The 18,750-nt window shown below is 42.5% G+C and overlaps 2 protein-coding genes across 2 annotated transcripts; both read left to right on the top strand.

Annotated features, from left to right (window-relative positions):
* The first annotated feature begins 8,942 nt into the window (after nt 1-8,942).
* Nucleotides 8,943-9,293, top strand: LOC135636351 (protein S40-3-like). Its single transcript, XM_065148041.1, has one exon. It carries the CDS (start codon nt 8,943-8,945, stop codon nt 9,291-9,293), a length of 351 nt encoding a protein of 116 aa, XP_065004113.1.
* A 1,041-nt stretch (nt 9,294-10,334) lies between these two features.
* Nucleotides 10,335-16,978, top strand: LOC135635424 (protein unc-13 homolog). Its single transcript, XM_065146469.1, has 7 exons — nt 10,335-10,461; nt 10,696-10,928; nt 11,022-12,353; nt 13,086-13,958; nt 14,177-14,626; nt 15,329-15,518; nt 15,583-16,978. The coding sequence occupies exons 3-7, from the start codon at nt 11,967-11,969 to the stop codon at nt 16,503-16,505; spliced, it is 2,823 nt and encodes a 940-aa protein (XP_065002541.1). The 5' UTR covers nt 10,335-10,461; nt 10,696-10,928; nt 11,022-11,966; the 3' UTR covers nt 16,506-16,978.
* The last annotated feature ends 1,772 nt before the right edge of the window (nt 16,979-18,750 follow it).

Below are 18,750 nucleotides of genomic sequence, written 5' to 3'. Positions count from 1 at the left end.
AGCTTGGAAGAATGCGGAGCGCACAAAGGCTGGGATGGCTGAGTTTGAGCTATGGCTCAACGTTGACAACTTTACTTGATGGTGCTCAAGGCAAGCGAGGCACTTGGCAAAGGACGAGACCATGCAAAGTGGAATGAGTTGCTCAGCGACCGAAAGAGTTGTGCAAAGCTCACAGAGGTGAGGGGAATTGCTAACTCGAAGAATTCGGTACTCATGCATGGGCTTGTATGCGGACGATGGAATGTTCGTGGCCATCCCAAGGCGGTCGAGACTCGGCACCATGGAGCATTGAAACTTTCTCTTCGGCATGCAAAGGATACGTCCGGAGGAGGCTGAAGTGTGCAACGAGTTTAGCATGTTGCTAGGCCTTGAGGGGTGCGGCGGTGGCTGTATTGACGTGGAGGCGCAATCTAGCAAGTGCGTTTGCAAGAGGCAGAACAATGCACAGTTTGTTCAGCAGATCGGAGTAGTCCAAGGGGATGGTGGTCTCCGAAACGAAGAGAGATGTTGCTCCAACGGGACAGTTATCTATGAGGGATAAGTCTTGGCACTCCAGAGGGAGAATCATGTGAGACGGACTTCACATGTTGAGGAGGAGTACCTCACAAACAACAACTTCACGAAGCTCGATGGACTGAGCAAGCAGCGATGAGTCGTCGCATGATCTCGCTTGAGAGAATGCATTGGTGGATGCATTGCGAGATCAAGTGGGGGAGCGACATAAAGCAACTTATGAAGGTACACTTGGAATCGATGTGGAGATCGGACTCAAGGGAGGGCTGACCCGTGGAATGGTGGGCGCGAGGGCCACCATCGACTCAATGCAAAAACGAGGAGCGGAGCAACTTGGGTGTAACTTGGCAAAGTACCCAAGCCGCATGAAGGGAGCCAGCATAGAAGTTAGAACATGGAGCAGAGGCACAGTGCTTTCCTTAGACAGAGGTCAAGGACATGAACTCTTGCAGAGGCAAGAGTAGGATCATGTTGTTCCATGGGTCCTTCTTTCTGATGGAGCGGACTCATCTTGCATGGTGCCAAAGACGAAAGGAGCTTCGTGGCACATGCACCTTAACTCGGAGAAGCATTTGATGGAGGAACTAAGGCGACTCAATTTACGGAGGCGAAGTTGGGTTCAGAAGGGCCTTAGCACGGGGCAAGAGGACGCAGAGGCGGGTACTCTTAAAGAATATGCCACAGTGTTGCCATTTGAGTTGCTATGAAGGAAGAAGTGCACAGCGGAGATTGTGCTGGTAGGGGCAGAGGCCCAGGATCCAGACAATGGTGCACAGATTACAGTGAAGTCGGTGGACTTCGAGAGCTACTAGGCGACGGACTGTCTTAGAGCGGTGCTTCATCTAGGTGTGACCCAGGAGTGGGTGGATGAAGGTCGATTGCCAGAGGAGCGAACAAAATCGAAGGTGGAAGGGACCTTGCGATGTATTGGCAAAGGCCACACATGGAGGGTTCACAATTCGAGTTTATTCCACAAGGATCAAAATGCAATGGAGATGTCACCAGGAGGCGACATGGTGCAGCGGATCGTGGTGGAACAGTTCGTGGCAATGCGATACACACAATCTGTCCCGTGAGGGATAAGATCATATGGAGGTATGATCGGGAGCTACTGGGAGCTCCGCTTTGGTGAACAACACGACGGCAAGAAGGGCTATGGATTCAAGGAGTGAAGGCCATGGTACCGCAGAGGCGGGTCTTCCGGGCGTGCACCGAATTTTGCATCGGATGAAAACCTTGGTCATCGGCATATGGGGGCTGGGTTCCACCAAGGGAAAAGTTCGAATGCAAGTACCAGTGAGTTCCATGGGAGGGACTTGATCATGCAGAGGTATGATCGAAGCAGCTGGAGAGTTGGACTGCTCCAGAGCTCATATTCGCTTAAGGGAGCCCGACAAGTCAGAGGACAAGGTCGAGTAAGCGAACGTTGCTACCAAGGAAGCTAAGGAGAACAGAATCGGTGCAAACTCTACAACGTGATGGCGGAGGCCATGCATGGGAGTTGCAGTCTGTCTTTCCATCGACCAAACGGACTGCTTGGAGAACACAGAGGTGTTGAAGCATGGGGTCGAAAGGGGCGAGGAAGCGACGACGAGTCCAGAGGGACTTAGCTACCCAAAATCAAGCATCAGTTAGAATGGAGGTGGACTCAGAGGAGTGCCACGGAGACATCTCTACTGATTATGAAGAAAAGGGATATAGAGGCGAGGCGACGGATAGTAGGGCCATGGGCATGGCAGCGCCATGGTACCGCAGAGGCGGGACTTCCGTGCAAGTCATTGATCCCTTGCTCTCACGGAGGGAGAGCACTTGGTCGTGAAAGGGGCCGAGGAGGTGGAGCATGCAGAGGCAATCTCCAAGTACCGAGACAAGGCTGAAGGGCAGAGGCCAAGAAACTTCGTAAGACCGGTGTCAACAAGTTTCTCATCAAGATAGCCGTAAGTGAAGGACTTCGGGTCATGCAAGAGTGCACGACCAAGGAACGAAGCAGGCTGTACGCGGTGCTGTACCTTTGCTACTAAGTGGAGTAGGCGGCAGGGTTGATGGAGAAGACGGTACAATCCCATAGGCGACCTCATCTATCAGAGAATTACTCCAAGTTGGGGTGAAAACTTCCTGCATTCCAGAAGTTCAATGGCATTGAGAAGGTGAATCACAGTAGCTAACTCAACGCAAGGAGTGCAAACACTTCAAGTGCTTCAGAAGTGTGAGCAAAGAGCAGGCGAAGGCCAGTAACCAGCTTGATGCATGAAGTACAACCTCGAGGAGGCGGGCGAAGTCAAGTAACCTTTGCCTTCTCAATTCTTAAGAGAATGGGCGAAACCGAGTACCCCAATTCTCTTATCTATCCAGCAGAGGAGCTCTGCATAAGTTCAAAGACCCTTCGAAGACAATGGAAGACAATAGTTATCAAATCCTCACCAACGGTGATCAGTGCTACTGAGAGTAGTTTGTCCGCTTCATTTCCCAACGAAATGCCAATCGAAAGCGGAAGTGATGCGAACCTACTTGGATGTGACAACTAACTAAAAGAAGAGTCAATGAGCAGATTTTGTGGAGGAAGGACCCAAAGCTTCAGAAGTTTGCGAGACGATGCTCATTAAAGCTCCAATAAGCATCCACCCAGCTCAAGCAGCATGAGGAATTTTTAAGAGACTGGCGCAGTAAGGATGGTCTTTTCCTTCATTTGGCGGATCCGCAGGAATCAACAAGGATCAACACAACTCAGCCAACCCCACACCAGAGTTAGAGTCATTAGTGAGTTGAAGCAGCATGGCGGATCAAAGGTTCGACTACTCAAAAACAGCAGCGGAGAGCAGCTGGGAGCCAGGAGGCGCATTGCAGCTGGAGCGGAAGATTGAAGACTCAGCAAAGGCGAAGAGTTGCAGTGTTCACAAAGGCTTCGACGAGGACGTCGAAGGGATAAGTGGGGGAGAATGTAACGGACAAACTTCTAAACAAGATGTTGGATGTAATGCTTATGTCTGTCCGTTGTCTTTTGGCATGTTCATGCCTTGTACAGCAGGTAGAGGGGCGACCGAAGGCTAAATAGTCCCATGTTAGTTGGGTTGGTGGCCTCTTTAGGCTTGTAAATAAAGGTTGTGTCATGTGGACACGTGCGAGAGCTTTTCGGTCTGTAATGGATCATTTTACCCTTTGTTGTGCAACTATTCAGAGCTTGTAAAGTCTGTTTGTAATTTGCATTGTCTATGAAGTGTTTTTCAGACATGTTTGCTTGTGGATCCCGATTGAGGCGTTCTCTTTAACTCGTTCTCTCTTTTGTTGGTCCTAAGGGACAATGGGAGGCTTCGGGGAGGCTGACCTTTGCGGACGGACGCGCGAGGGTGCCGCACGCCTTAGGCAAAACCAGCTAAGGTCGTGACAAGACGTGGGAGACTTATGTTTGTTAGTCATTCAGAAATGGATGGACCATATTATATTATGATCCAACTTCACCTTCTATGTGTTTGATATGATATCCAAAGCTTTGGCTATGTTTCTATGCATGCTTTGGATAAGAATGAAATGAATGCATCGTTATGTGACATTTGAGCTTTTATTCATGTTTTGTTCTTTGATATATTTCTGAAATGTTATAAGACTTTGTTATATCTTGAAAGCTACCATATGTCATCGTATGCTCCTTATGCCAATGATATGCTCCAATTATCTTTCCTCGATTGTATAAACAAAACGTGCTTCGAACGAAATGATATCGTAATTCTGCATTCATGATATCCAAAATGCTCCTTACGTCTTTGTTATGCCTTGAAATTACCATATGTCATCGATATGCTCCTTATGCCAATGATATGCTCCAATTACCTTTCCTCGATTATATGAATAAAACGTGCTTCGAATGATATGATATTGTAATTCTGCATTCAAACAAAACATGCTACTATTTCATCTTGTATCTCTGCTTTGTATTTTGATACCTCATTTGTTTGAAAACTGTCCTCTTTGCTATGGATATGTTAGTCATTTGCTGAGCTTTATATGCTCACCCCATTGCTATATAAATTTTTCAGGATAGCTTATCGCTCACTAAAATGTGTAAATTGGGTTGAGGCAGTGGAAGACTAGAAGATTTTGGGGCAAATATTTTGTACTTGATAGGTTGATGTTGTATAAGTTCTTTTTGGGTGTAATGAAATATCAATGACAAATCTAGATTGATGTATCTTGTAAATATTTGAAAAGTACCTCTTACGTCAGGATTTTGGAAATGTTAAGTCTAAACTGTGTACTGATATAAACATGTAGTATATGTTGGTTTTGTGATTGCGTTAATTGCCGCGCTTATGGATTTATGATATAGTTATGGTTTAGTTAAGTTGCTTTTGAATTTTAAGAATCATCTAGTGACATGATGTATGATTATAAACTGCACAGGTTTTGTGAATTGTGGATTGTAGAGGTGAATGACTTGAATGTTTTTCATAGTGACCTCAAATGTGTGATTGGATCCTGGATTGTTTGTTGAATTAAATATTATCAATCTTGAATTAGGTTCACACCTCTTGAATGAAGATTATATTCGGGGGGGGCGTGACAGTGGCAACCCTCGTTGTTGCATCAGTAGGAGCGTCGGGAGTTGTCTGGGAGGCGAGACGAGGGGAACGATGGTTTGCATCATCCCCGCCATGACTTGAACTTGGTGCATCAGGCTGAGGAATGCCTCAACGAAGATAGAAGGTTGAGCAGCAACCATTCCTGGGGGTGATAACCCCGAGTTAGTGAACAACCTCCAGTGAGCAGCAACCATTCCCGGAGGCGAGTGTTGCTCCCCGAGCCTAGGTGTTGAGTGGGTAAGGAGGTAGTTGTTACTCGAGTGTTCGGTCGGGTTGCCTGGTTGAGGTTGATCTTGAATCATCGGGCCCTCCTTCTAGCGCCAACTTGATGGTGATCCTTTACACCATGGCAGAGTGAGTTGGCATGGCTTGGTTCAGTCCCGGGTGCGCAGGATCATTCACATTGGCATTCAGTCGGCGTGGATGGTGGTCTGACAAGGTCAAGCTTGGGCTCTGGCTTCAAAGTTGAAGACTCCCTTGGGTTGACCGCCTGCTTCTTGGCCTCCGATCCCTGCACATAGGTCGGGGTCGGGAAGGGGCTCCCAACTTCGACTCCTCCGAGCTCTGGTTAGAATTGAGTGGCAAAAAACCATCACCTCTGTTGGCCCTGTGAGAAGTTTTTTATCTCTCTCTCCCTGGAACCGCCCATACCTATCATATTTATGGTTGCCGACTCGACTTTTGCAGGACGGTATCGTGCTCGGGCGGTGTCGTCGCGATTTTTTCGATGCAGTACTATGCTCGAGCAACACTATCCCAGCTTTTGTAGGATGGTACCGTGCTCGAGCAATGCCGTCCCAACTTTTGCGGGGCAGCACAGTGCTCAGGCGGTGCCATCCGGACTTTTGCGGGACAGCATTGTGCTCGAGCTACGTTGCCCCAACTTTTATAGAGTGACACTGTGCTTGGGCGAATGAATAATGGTTGGAGGGCATATCACCAAAATGTGCCCTATCAATGGTATACATCAACATCATGGATTCGAGTTTCGTTCTACTCCTCGTTTGATGTCTAAACTTCATCTCCATGAAACAGAAGGTTCTCAAAAACTGGAGAAGCTGAGAATTAGTAAATAAACCCCCATCCTAACAAGAGCTAATGAAAACAAATTTAAGATGAGGCACCAACTCGCAGGAGTCTTGTGCTTACACTGCCGGCATTCTCACGGCTCTATCTTCTACCCATGATAAAAGGAAAGTAATGGACAGGAAAGAAAGCAGACGGCCATTTCCAATAAAGCCAGAAGCCATTGACATTATTCGACAAATGCTGTCTAAATGACAAAGGAAAGTTCACCATCCGGAACCAACTATTCATACATTGCTTATTTAAGAAAAACTACTGTGTGACCTATCGCAAAGATGCCTTTGGTTCTTACTCCGTTAGGTTTTCTGATTCAAGAAGTTGCCACGCTTGCTTTTGTTGCTTTGCACAAACAGAAATATCTCACTGGGGTGGTCTGTGTGCTTCCCTATGCGCCATTGGCTCCTTGTTCTTGTCAAGCTGATGAAGACGAAAAGAGGTAACCTCCGGGGGGACACCACGAGAGGGATTGGAGCATCATCATAACTGTTGCATAATTATCTTCTTGTATATTTGTAATGGAGAGGTTTTTATCATCTCGATGTAATATAAGTAATTCGTTAAAGAGGGACTCAAATCGATCTAGAATGATTATGATCTAAGAATTGATTTATATATAATTATCTTTGATAATTATCATGTTCTAAGTAATTTTACTCATGTTCTACTATCTAAATGATTATGATCTAAGAAGTTATTATCATAGGGATAATTCCTATACCTAGTTTAACGAGATAGTAATGATTAGGTTATGTAAATATGGTGATAGTTCATCAAACAAAAGTGTGTGAATTTAGAAATATTTTATAAGTATTTTTAGTTTTACCTCTTGTTTAATACTATTTTGCTCTTTTGATTGAAAGTATTCTTTTTTTAATTATATTATAATATTTTATTTTTATTATTATTTTATTCATCCATTTCTAATATTTATGATATCAGAGTCAAGTTCAATTTGCACTAGGCATTATGACTTCAATTCTATGTCATAATTCTTTATTCTCATCTTTTTGGATAAATGTTATGAATTTTAAAATATCAAGATGAAAACTCTATTCAAGTCTTAGAGGCATTGAATAAATTGGGCGAGGGAGAATAGAAAGGATTCAAATGTATTGTTCTTCGTTCAACAAGTTATACATAAAATAATTTTCTCAAGAATTAAACAACTATAACCTCAAGATAAACTTGATTGATATTTCAAAATAAATTTCAAGGCTTATCGAAGATGATTATGGTAAAACTTCAAATCATTTGTTGTGAGTTAAAAATTTTATTCATGAAAAATAATAAATCGATACAAGATTTTCTTTCTTGAGTGACTGAAATTGTTAATCCAATGAAAACTTATAATGAATATATTCATGATCATATTATTTTTATAAAAATTTTAAGAAGTTTATAAATAGTTATCTTAGTTAGGTATCATGTTGTAGATAGTTCTACTCATGTTTTAAATAAGTAATCATGATGTAAGAAACTATTATCATGAAGATAGTTCCTGCACCTAACTTAATCATGAGTGACATGAGATGACGAGTAGTTATCATTAGGTTTTATAAATAAGATCATAGTTCATGAAGTAAAAGTGTATGTGCTTGAAAATATTTTATAAATATTTTTAGTTTTATCTCTTATTTAATATTATTTTGATTTTCTTAGTTAAAAATATTCTCTTTCAATTATATCTTGTTTTTATTATTTTATCGTTCCTCTATCCTAATACTATCGCATAATTATCTTCTTGTATATTTCTTGTATATAAGTAATTCATTAAAGAAGGGTCCAAATCGGTCTCTCAGCCCACAGTACACCAAGCTCTGGCGCTGGTGGTACTTAGAATTAAGCTCGCATCCGTCAGTAAATGTGTGAGCGAAGTAGATGATCAAGGAATAGAACGGGAACGAACCGGTCGAAACACGAAGACACGCTGGTGACTAATACTCGGTCAGGATAAGAAATAATAATTCAGTCATAACTTGTTATAATGCAAAACATAAACAACATACGATCCCCAAAATACCCCCCCTTTTTTTTCTGCACTGTTTTCTTTTTTCCTTCTTGTGTTCAGATTCCAGCGGATGCCGTCCCCACGGCAGCAAATTATTGGTCGATCGAGTGTCGTCGTTTTCATTGGCATCCGATCATGTTCTCGTCCTTTTATTCTTCCATATGTTGCTGAAAAGTTTTTGATCAATGTGGCCGAGCAACTCAGCCGACTCCATGGCAATTGATCACATCCTGTGAACCATCAATTGCAGGGTCGCCTTCATACTTGCGTCATGAGAAACTTGACAGTATGACAAGCTGGCTTTGATAAATGAGGGTCTTTAGATGAGGTAGACAATATATATATGTTTGCAATCTCATTATACGTCAATATCATTTTAACAAGTCTACTGCATCCATTCTATCCTGATTTGTGTCGATCCATATTACTGATAGTGTGTGTGTGTATATATATATATATATATATGTATAATGATGTTCATTGTGGATATTGACGAGGACACGTAACAATTGGATCAAAGCATTTTACGTTCGACAGATTTGAGCGTCGGCGAGAAGATTCCTGTCAAAACGTACCATAAATCCAATCAGAAATGCACTGCAACTGATTAGATCTCGCAATCTAACACCACGATCCTGCAGCTCAACCCCCTTGAAAGTGCGTTCATCAAGTCTCCCAAAGTGCGTCTAAAGCTCAACCCCCTTGAAACCTCTATAAACCTTCCGCTCTCTCTTCTTCTGAAACCTCTGACCAAAGCGTTCATGGAGGAGTTCCAGGAGCCTGACATCTTGTGGCCGGAGAACATATGCGACAAGGAAGCCAATTCGGTGTCTCGGAGTGCGAGGGAGGGGCGCGGAACTCAAAGGAAGCTATCCGATCCCATAAAGATCCCTTCGCGATCTGCATACGCCATCAGTGACAGCTGCAACGTTGAAGACGATAACAGGAGCAGTGATGGCAACGTGATTCCGCCGCATGTTATTGTAGCTCGTCGGATGACTGAGAAGATGGCGTTCTCAGTGTGCATTGGTAATGGCAGGACACTCAAAGGAAGGGATCTAAGTCGAGTCAGGAACTCCATCTTGCAGACGACAGGATTCCTAGAGACATGAAGACAAATGCAAAGAATAAGAACGCATTCAGAACTGCGACTGCTATATGGAGCTAAGTATCATTGCGGGATTCCCAGGCTATCTATGATCGATCCATAGGTCATGTAAGATAAGATTTCTGATGTGAAGTTTCCTAGTGATTCATTAGTCCACTTGAGTTTACCAAATCGATCGGTCTCCAGTGATGTTATTTCTGATAGCAATTTGTTGGGGAGCTGTGTGTTGTTTTGGTCATGAAATAAGATCTGTTCCAACTCATCTCGAGCGGTGCAGAGACTCTGCTTCTGTGACTTTGCTGGGGGAGATTTATTTTTCCTAATTCCGATGTTTTTATCTTGTTTCAATGAATCAACTTCGAAAAGATTACGAAGCAATTCATACTTGAAAATAATATTTTCATCGAGCAGTACTTTGAACACCCACAGAAGGAACTCCAAAGCGACCTGCTTTCTCTTAAGCAACTTAACTTGATTGGTGGATCGGATTGGCCAAGAAATGATAGAACATGACCGATCTTGTGCTTCTCAAGAGCTATTATGGAATACCGTGTTTATCACAACACGATCCAGTAAGAAAAAAACTTCGATCGAAATATTAATCCGGTAGTTTCATAGTATATTTATACAATTCTATGAACCATCACAGTGTTAGGGAGAATGCGATAGAAGTTGTCGTGATCACGAGTCGAGCTGTTCCTCCACGGTGCACGACCATAATCATCGCTAATCGTGCTCCCATCCGCACGGATCATGAGGCAACGTGAACGGCGATCTCGACGACGCAAACCATTCGCTTCCCGCTCGGCCCACCGGCTGCAACCGGTTGACGCAGCAGCGAGCGTTGCAATGGAAGCGGGAAACGTGACACCGAACGACGTAACAATGGCCGACAGGTAAACAATTCACCACCGGGACCCGGATATCTCCGTATCACGAGGTGGTATCCAAACGGGTAATCCCCAAATTAGTAGAAAAGCATTATTGCCTCCTAAGACCAATTAACGCCTCTCCAAATAATTGGGTCGATTAAGTAAGCTTCTTTCTTGATAGACGTAACCACTTCGAGCCTGCGACGCTCGACGACGAACACAGATGCCCTCGATCGGCGATTCCGCAGCGGAAACCCTAATCCACGACTTCTATCCCCGGGGTTCTCCAGCTTTCAAGAGGCAAGATCTCCGCCCCCTTGATCATTCCCGATCCTTATCCTCTTTTCGTTCCTTGATATCTTTCGATTCGGAGTAGCCAGGTTGGGAATCCGCAAGCAATTTAATCTTTCTTGACTTCTGCAACAGCCGCGTTCTTGCGGTTAAAGAATCGGAGTGGGTCACTATTACTTTGATGGATTTGGGTTTTGGAGGTCCTGATTCTTCCTTTCGGTGGTCGGCATTGGTTCCTTACAGGTTGGCTGAGAGGGTTCTGCAAATGGAAACGAAGATAAGGGGGCGGGCGGCCAGCGAGGTGGGAGGCACAGTGTCGCATTGCTGGCTCAATCACCGCGGGTCTCGCCCCGCAAACCTTCGAAAACGTCACTTCTCTGATCAAGAATAGATCTGCAGGGAGGCGGAAGGTGGGCATGGTGCTCTGCCCGTAGCCTCAGTTGCAGTGCGATCATCCTTTTCCGTCGTCGGTGAAGGTTTGGCCTCTCTTCCTTATTCCGGTGATTAATCGACTGGTCATATTCTCACGTCTCTGACTTGCGATTGCATCATCATTTCTTGATATGCAGCATTCTTCTCGACATTTATAAGCTTCAATGGGATAACCAGCTCAACCATTCCGGTCTTTGTACGTGTCCACCAGTTGTATATAGGGCCTATTATATATAATAAGATGTGCTTCCCTATGTATATTTTATATGGAATTATAATGACCAAAGTTAGTGATGGGAGATTCATGTGTCAATTAGGTTGGTAGGAAGATTTTGGTAGATTACAACCCCTTGCAATGCCTTGTGAAGTTTTTTCTTTCTCAATAGCAGCCTTTAAGAACGACAAGAATAGATTTATTTACACACACTTTACTCACCCAAAAGACTTGTGATTGCAAGACAGAAGACAACCACCGTTATTAAAAGAAAGGGTAAATAATAATAAAAAAACAAAATTAGCAATCCTCTAATTACAAGACTAAAAATAAATACTATTATCAAAAGAGAGAAGCACAAAAAAGCCATTCCATCAAACCTCTAATTAAATAGAAGAAAAAAAGAAAAAAAAAGCACAGATGCGCTTCTTCCGTTGTCAACCTGTCATCGACTTCCAGCCCTGTTTTCTTTTGCCTGTCTTCCCAACTTCATTCTCCCTCTCTCTCTCCCTTCCCTCGTCTCTTCCAACCCACCCACCATCCTCGAGTTGCCTCCTCCCTCCTCTCCTCTGTTCCAGTTTCTCTCACCCTTCAACATTTATAAAACACAGGCAACAACAACCCCACAGAGAGAGAAAGAGAGAGAGAGAGAGAGAGAGAACAAATCATCGTCACAGCTTTGTTTTCCCGTGAAAGAAAAATATAAACAAAGACAGATAGGAAGAAGAAAGGCTTCTTTTTTTCTTCATTTAAAAGAGGCCTCGTCGCGGCGGTAATGGCTCGCCTCTTCAGATAGATAGGAGTCCTCGGCGACTTCAAGAAGGAGTCCGACGGCAACTCCTCCCTCCGCTTCTCCTCCGGCGACGCCATGACCGTCGCCACGGATCTCCCATCCCCCTTCGGCCAGCTGGGCGTCTTTCTCTCCGACGCGGAGCTGCGCCAGACCGCCTACGAGATCTTCGTCGCCGCTTGCCGCGCCAATGGCGGCAAGCCCCTCACTTACACTCCCCAATCCGATCGAACTGTCGACCGCTCCCTGCCGCCGTCGCTAACCTCCGCGGCCGCCAGCAAGATGAAGAAGGCCTTCGGGATCAGGTCGCCGACGAAGAAGGGCAGCCTCGGGCAGGAGAGCATCCCGGTGAAGTCCTCCAAGAAGCCAGCGTCTGTGGGAGAGCTGATGAGGGTGCAGATGGGCATATCGGAGCAACTCGACGCACGGATTCGAAGGGGGTTGCTGCGGATTGCTGCCGGAAATGTGAGTCCATTTTTCAGGATTTCTAATTTAGTTCTGATATCTGATCCTGAATTTGTGGAAGAAAATTGCCGGTGCTTCATAGACTAACCCCACCCTTGGCAATCTATATTTGGTCTAGTAATTTTTTGACGATAGCTAATTGTGTTATAGTTGAAGGATTGGAAGATCATGTTGCAGTTATATGGTTGGTAATTGAATTTAGGCAGGTATTTTTAAAATATTTTCGGAAATCAAGTTTCTTTTTGTCTTTTAAATATATCACACTCTTCTGTTCTAACAGGTTTCTGCTAACCAACAAGTCCAAACCACCAGTGAGAACTCTGATATTGATTATTAGGTTTTGCTTGTACGTACCTGTAAAAGAAAATTCAAGAAGTGGTTGTCATTCGATCCATTATGTCCGTTTTCAAGAGTTTGATTCATGGGATTTATGAGTCCTGTAGATTTGGCAAACTTTAGTATGATCTGAATTATTACTTGTGGCATATCCTATTGTTAGATTTACATTTACTTACAAGGAAATTTTGCTTCCAGTTTAGGTTTGCTTCTGAAAGTTCTTAAGTGGTTTTACTGTGACAAGGAGTTGGATGTCTTGATTAGTGACATTAAAAGTAATTTCAATTCTTTTTATTGTTTCACAAAAAAGAAAAAAAGATGTGTTAAATTGCTTTTTCTTCGTTGTCCACGTTCAATATAATGTTTTGACATATTCTTCCTTCATCTGGTTAACAGCTTGGAAAGCGCATGGAGTCAATGGTTTTACCATTAGAGTTTCTGCAGCAGTTCAAGGCTTCAGATTTTCCTGATCAACAGGAATATAAAGACTGGCAGGCTAGGAATTTGAAGGTTCTTGAGGCTGGACTACTCCTCCATCCTCTTCTTCCGTTAGACAAGTCAGATGCTGCATCACAAAAGCTTCATCAAATTATGCATGGGGCTTCAGACGGGCCTATTGAGACAGGAAAAAACTCTGAATCAATGCAGATTCTACGCAGTGCTGTGACATCACTTGCTTACAGATTGTTGGATGGAATTGGCTCAGACGCATGCCACTGGGCAGATGGATTTCCACTAAATCTCCATCTGTACCAAATGCTGCTGGAAGCTTGTTTTAACAACAGCAGCGAGGAAGGATCAACAGTTGATGAATTCGATGAGGTTTTAGAGTTGATAAAGAAGACATGGGCCATCCTTGGAATAAATCAGATGTTTCATAATCTCTGCTTTACTTGGACCTTGTTTCTCAGATTTGTTACAACTGGAGAAGTTGAAGTTGGTCTGCTAATTGCAGCCGATACTCAATTAACTGAAGTTGCAAGTGATGCAAAAACAACACAAGACCTGACTTACTCGAAAATTTTAAGTTCAACATTAAGCTATATTATGGATTGGACAGAGAAAAAACTTTTTGCTTACCATGATATGTTTAATTCTAGCAACATTGAGTTGATGGAAACTGTTGTCTCATTTGGAGTAACAGCTGCAAAGATACTAGTCGAAGATTTTTCTACTGAATATCACCGTAAGAGGAGAGAAGAAACTGATGTAGCTCGTAGCAGAATTGATGCCTATATTCGATCATCGCTTCGTGCTGCCTTCGCTCAGGTAGGTTCTTTGAACTGTCAGATTGAGCTCATTTGGGAGCCTGCTTGCTCCTTTCCAGATTTGAGTAGATTTGTTAGTCATTTTGTTTGAGATTGGATCAGATTTGTTATAAGACTACCAAATTTCTTTCTAGGGTCAACTTTTACATTTTGCTGATTACTCATGTTAGCTGTCAAATTTAATGTAATTTTGAAACCAGTGGTTTTGTATTGATGCAGAAAATGAAACAAACAGCCTCAAGCAAGCTATCATCAGAAGACCAGAGTACTCCATTGCTTTCCATCCTTGCAGAGGAGATTGAGGAGTTGGCAAGCAAAGAAAAAGAGTTGTTCAGTCCGATATTGAAGAAATGGCATCCCCTTGCTGCGGGTGTTGCTGTTATGACTCTTCATTCTTGTTATGGAACTGAACTAAAGCAATTTTTATCTGGTGTCAAAGAGCTAGCACCAGATGTACTCCAAGTTCTTAGAGCTGCAGACAAGTTAGAGAAAGATCTCCTCGACATTGTTGTTGAAGATTCTGTTGATAGTGATGATGGGGGCAAGTCACTAATCAGAGAAATGCCACCTTACGAAGCTGAATCTGCTATTGCCGATCTTGTAAGAGCATGGATAAAGTCTAGACTAGATCAGCTAAAGGAATGGCTCGACCGGACCTTGCAGCAAGAGGTTTGATTCTTTCATATTGTGACTTTCGTTGTAGTTTTATACATATGTTAATGGCATTGTCCCATGCATCATAGGGTTGCTGATTGAACTCTGAACTGGTATCTTTTCTGCTTTCCCTTTGCTTGATTTAATTATGAAAATTCTTGATTTGAAGCCATCTATGCTAGTTGCTTCCATTTTTTATTGTAAAATGTCAGCAAACCCTAACCAAGATATGTGGTTCTTGCCATTTATGATGTGCTGATTTTTCAGAAATGATAAAATTGTCAAACTAACATAGTAGATCTGATTGAAAGATCATAATTATCCTTTTTGTGCTTACACACTATTGCTGGATCATATGTTCTTTAGTTACCATTAGATGTTACTTAAAGACTTGCTATGGCTCACCTTTGTCATGTTTCTATCTATGACCGCCACTTTTTAACATGTTGCTACTGTTCCTACGGGCATGTTATATGTCACTCAATCTTTCAAATAAAAAATCTGGCCAAAAAGACCAGATGACCAGAGATCTTTTCATCCTTCTTAAAACTCTTTTTTTTTCCAAAAAGAAAAAAAATTGTGTGCATTAGATTTATGCATTTCAAGTGGTGGATGTTGGCATATCATTGAAGTTTCAAATGCACTGGAATTCTGTTAGATGTGTCAGGCTTTTCATATCCAATTTCCAGTAATCTTACTTGTTTATCTTCTCATTAGGTTTGGAACCCGAGGGCAAACAAAGAAAATCGTTCTCCTTCTTCAGTTGAGATACTGCGGATGGTTGATGAAACTTTAGACGAGTACTTTGATCTGCCTATACCCATGCATGCTGTCTTGCTTCCAGATTTGCTGAAAGGACTTGATAGGAGTCTACAACATTATGCATCCGAGGCCCAGTCAGGATGTGGTAGGTTTCCTCATCTTTTTATGCTGGATTGACAACTCTCCAACTAATCAATCATCATTTTCAGGTGCTCGAAATGATTTCATGCCTGCATTGCCTGAATTGACCAGATGTACAGTTAGTTCCAAGTTACGGAAGAAAAAGGACAAGCCACAGAACTCGACAAAAAGAAGATCACAAGTTGGATTGACAATTGGAGATTGTTCTTTGGGTTTGTCACAGTTTTGTGTACGCATTAATTCACTTTATCATATCCACAAAATGTTGGAGAACCTGGAAAAGAAAATAAAGTCCTGTCTGAGGAATCTTGAATCAGCTCAAGAAGATGTATCAAATGGCACACAGTCCAGTTTTGATCTTTCTCTAGCTGCTTGCCAAGAAGGAATTCCGCAGCTTTGTGAGACAACAGCCTACAAGATGATCTTTTATGACCTGGATCATGTTCTATGGAATTCTTTATACGTTGGTGAGGCCGCTTCTTCAAGAATAGATCCTTTTCTGAAAGAACTCGACCTTATTCTGGAGGTAGTATTGAACACAGTGCACATGAGAGTTCGGCATCAGCTGATAACCGAACTGATGAAAGCTTCTTTTGATGGGTTGTTGCTAGTGCTGCTTGCTGGTGGCCCATCGCGTGGTTTCTCTTGCCAAGATTCTCAGATTATTGAGGAGGATTTCAAATCTCTAAGAGAGTTATACTTGGCTGACAGAGATGGGTTGCCTGAAGAATTGTTTGACAAGGCTGCAGCAGAAGTGAACAAGGTGCTACCCCTTTTTCGCACTGACACTGAGACCCTCATTGAGAAGTTCAAACATATGATTGCAGAGACTTACGATCCTGCAGCCAAATCCAAATACCCAATACCTCCAAATCCAGGGAACTGGGGCCCGACGGAGCCCAGCACGATTCTACATGTTCTGTGCCATAGGAATGATGTGGCTGCAACAAAGTTCCTGAAGAGAACCTACAACTTCCCCAAAAAGCTGTAACCTCTCGGTACCCTCCCTACTTGTTGCGTGTTAATCCATATTACCGGTTTTTGGAAGCACGAGACTGCTACTGTAGGACTTCACAACACAAGTCTGCTGATTGAATTGGTTGTATGATCAACGGTCTGCTGCTTGGGATGGTGACCATTTTGTCCATAATTCTGCAGGTTGTTTGGTCACCAGCTTCAGAAGCAACCTTTGGTTCAATGGCAGCTTTCATTAAAATACACTTTTTTTTCTCATATTTTCTTCATAAAGTGTTTTTTGCCACAGAAAAAATTAGAGAAAAATGATGCAATGTCTCAACTAACAGAATGACAATTTTCAGCTTCCAAGTCAGTAACTGTCTTATACAAGAAAATCCTTTAAAGATGATATGTGTGCTTCAGTCGTGCAATGCATTGCGTCTGTGACAAAAAACTGATTCGAGTGGTTTCTATATTCTAGTGGATCGTGTTGAAACTTACTGTTCAGGCTGCATTGATGTAAATTAGGCACGGGACTTTGGTGTTCATCCAGCAAAAGCCAATTTAGGATGATTGAGGAGTCTTTAACAAAAGATTTAAGAAAAGACCAATGGGAAAAAAATAATTTCCAGATGGGCTTCATTAAAAAATTCTCATCTTAGTTGTAACAGATGACGCTTCATTGATCGATCACTAGAATCTCCTATAGAGAGAAATTGAGGAGTCGTTTTGGTATTATCAATCTTCTTATAGGTTCTGCAAGTAAGAAATAATTATGGTAGCCATCTTTGTTTAGAACCTTCACCTGCCTGCCAGCAAATTCTTAAGGTAGTCCGCCTTTGTAGCTCCTGAAAACAACTGATACGATACCAAGCAATGATGGATAAGCATTGCAATGTTAGGCAAACAACGAACAGTAAGTTTTGGGAGAGGGGCTAATTATGGATTATCCTTTTCAAGTTATACGTATTTCGATAAGAAGATTTTAAAAATTTATATTAAAATCTCTATAATTATAAAAGTAAAATATTTAACCTTATTTACTCTAAAGTTTTTTGTTTTACTAATGAAATATATCACATGTGACAGTAAATACATAAATAATACGAAAATGATAGGTAAAATAATAATTTCGATAATGGTAACTATTGTGATGGTGTCATAAATGACTGTTAGGTGGTTGATGAGAACGATGTGATGATTGACCTTACTGATGTCGATCTGAACATCAACGAAGAGGAAGAGAAGGCAGAACAGTGAGATATCTACGTTAGAGGAAGAGGAGGTAGGTGAGGCATCTTTATTGACGCTGCATTGCTCTACCTCACTTGTCTCCTCTTCGTCCTCTAACGCCAATGTAGATGCCTTACTGTTTTGTTCTCTTCTTCCTCATCGTCAATGTTTGGATCGATATTAGCAAGACCAACCACCATGTTGTTCTCGTTTACCATCACTACAACAATCACCCATAGTATCATCGTCCGTCATCATCATTAAAATTATATTTTTAAATCATTTATATAGATGTTATCACGTGTTATATCTTTTACAATAAAACTAACGATGTTAGAATAAATAAAAATAAATATTTTATTTTTATAAAATTTATAAAAATTTTAATATAAAATTTTGAAGTTTAAAAATCAAGACGATAAAGAGATATGTAGCATATAGTTGGCTCGCAATGCATCGGTAAGTGTCGTGGTAAGAGTCCACAGGTCGCAATGGACCGAGGCTGGCAAATCATCGCTACACCTGGCAATGGTCTTCGTGATTGCAAATATCAGCTGTAAACATAGAAGCGAATGAATGAATTAAGCGTCGCATTCAAAGACAACGCAAAATTTTATATTACATCATTTTCTCACTTCACCGCGCATTGGTATTCTCACCTTCGTCGCCGACGACAGCTACTTCCCGGTCACGTTCTCTCGTCCATAAGTCGTCTACCCGACGTGTTGTCACGGTCTTAGCTGGAATTGCCTAAGGCATGAGGCACCCTTACGGCCAAAGACGCGAACTTAGCTTGCGTTGCCTAAGTCGCGAGTCACCCTTGCGGCAAAGACGCGAACTTAGCTTACGTTGCCTAAGTCGCGCTTCGCCCTTGCGATATTGCTCCGCAAGGATCAGCCCACTTGTAACCTCTCGTAGGTCCCGAAGGACCTGTAAAAAGAGAAAGTTGATTAGTTCGAAAGAACGAGCAACGGACAAGTCCCGAAGTCTCACGAAAAGGGGAAGCTTTATAAGCAATTCAGCGAGCACCTTACGTGCACAAGAGA

Source organism: Musa acuminata, chromosome BXJ3-4 (genome assembly GCF_036884655.1).
Source record: "Musa acuminata AAA Group cultivar baxijiao chromosome BXJ3-4, Cavendish_Baxijiao_AAA, whole genome shotgun sequence".
NCBI lineage: Eukaryota > Viridiplantae > Streptophyta > Magnoliopsida > Zingiberales > Musaceae > Musa > Musa acuminata.
The sequence above is the reverse complement of the archived record's forward strand: the minus strand, read 5'-3'. Positions and strand labels throughout refer to the sequence as shown.

What these genes read in the sequence shown, in the direction of transcription:
- LOC135636351 (XM_065148041.1), top strand. Translation starts at nt 8,943, where the DNA reads ATGGAGGAGTTCCAGGAGCCTGACATCTTGTGGCCGGAGAACATATGC.
- LOC135635424 (XM_065146469.1), top strand. Translation starts at nt 11,967, where the DNA reads ATGACCGTCGCCACGGATCTCCCATCCCCCTTCGGCCAGCTGGGCGTC. An exon ending in TTCGTGCTGCCTTCGCTCAG is followed by an intron (nt 13,959 to 14,176) that starts GTAGGTTCTTTG and finishes GTATTGATGCAG; the next exon opens with AAAATGAAACAAACAGCCTC. An exon ending in CGAGGCCCAGTCAGGATGTG is followed by an intron (nt 15,519 to 15,582) that starts GTAGGTTTCCTC and finishes CATCATTTTCAG; the next exon opens with GTGCTCGAAATGATTTCATG.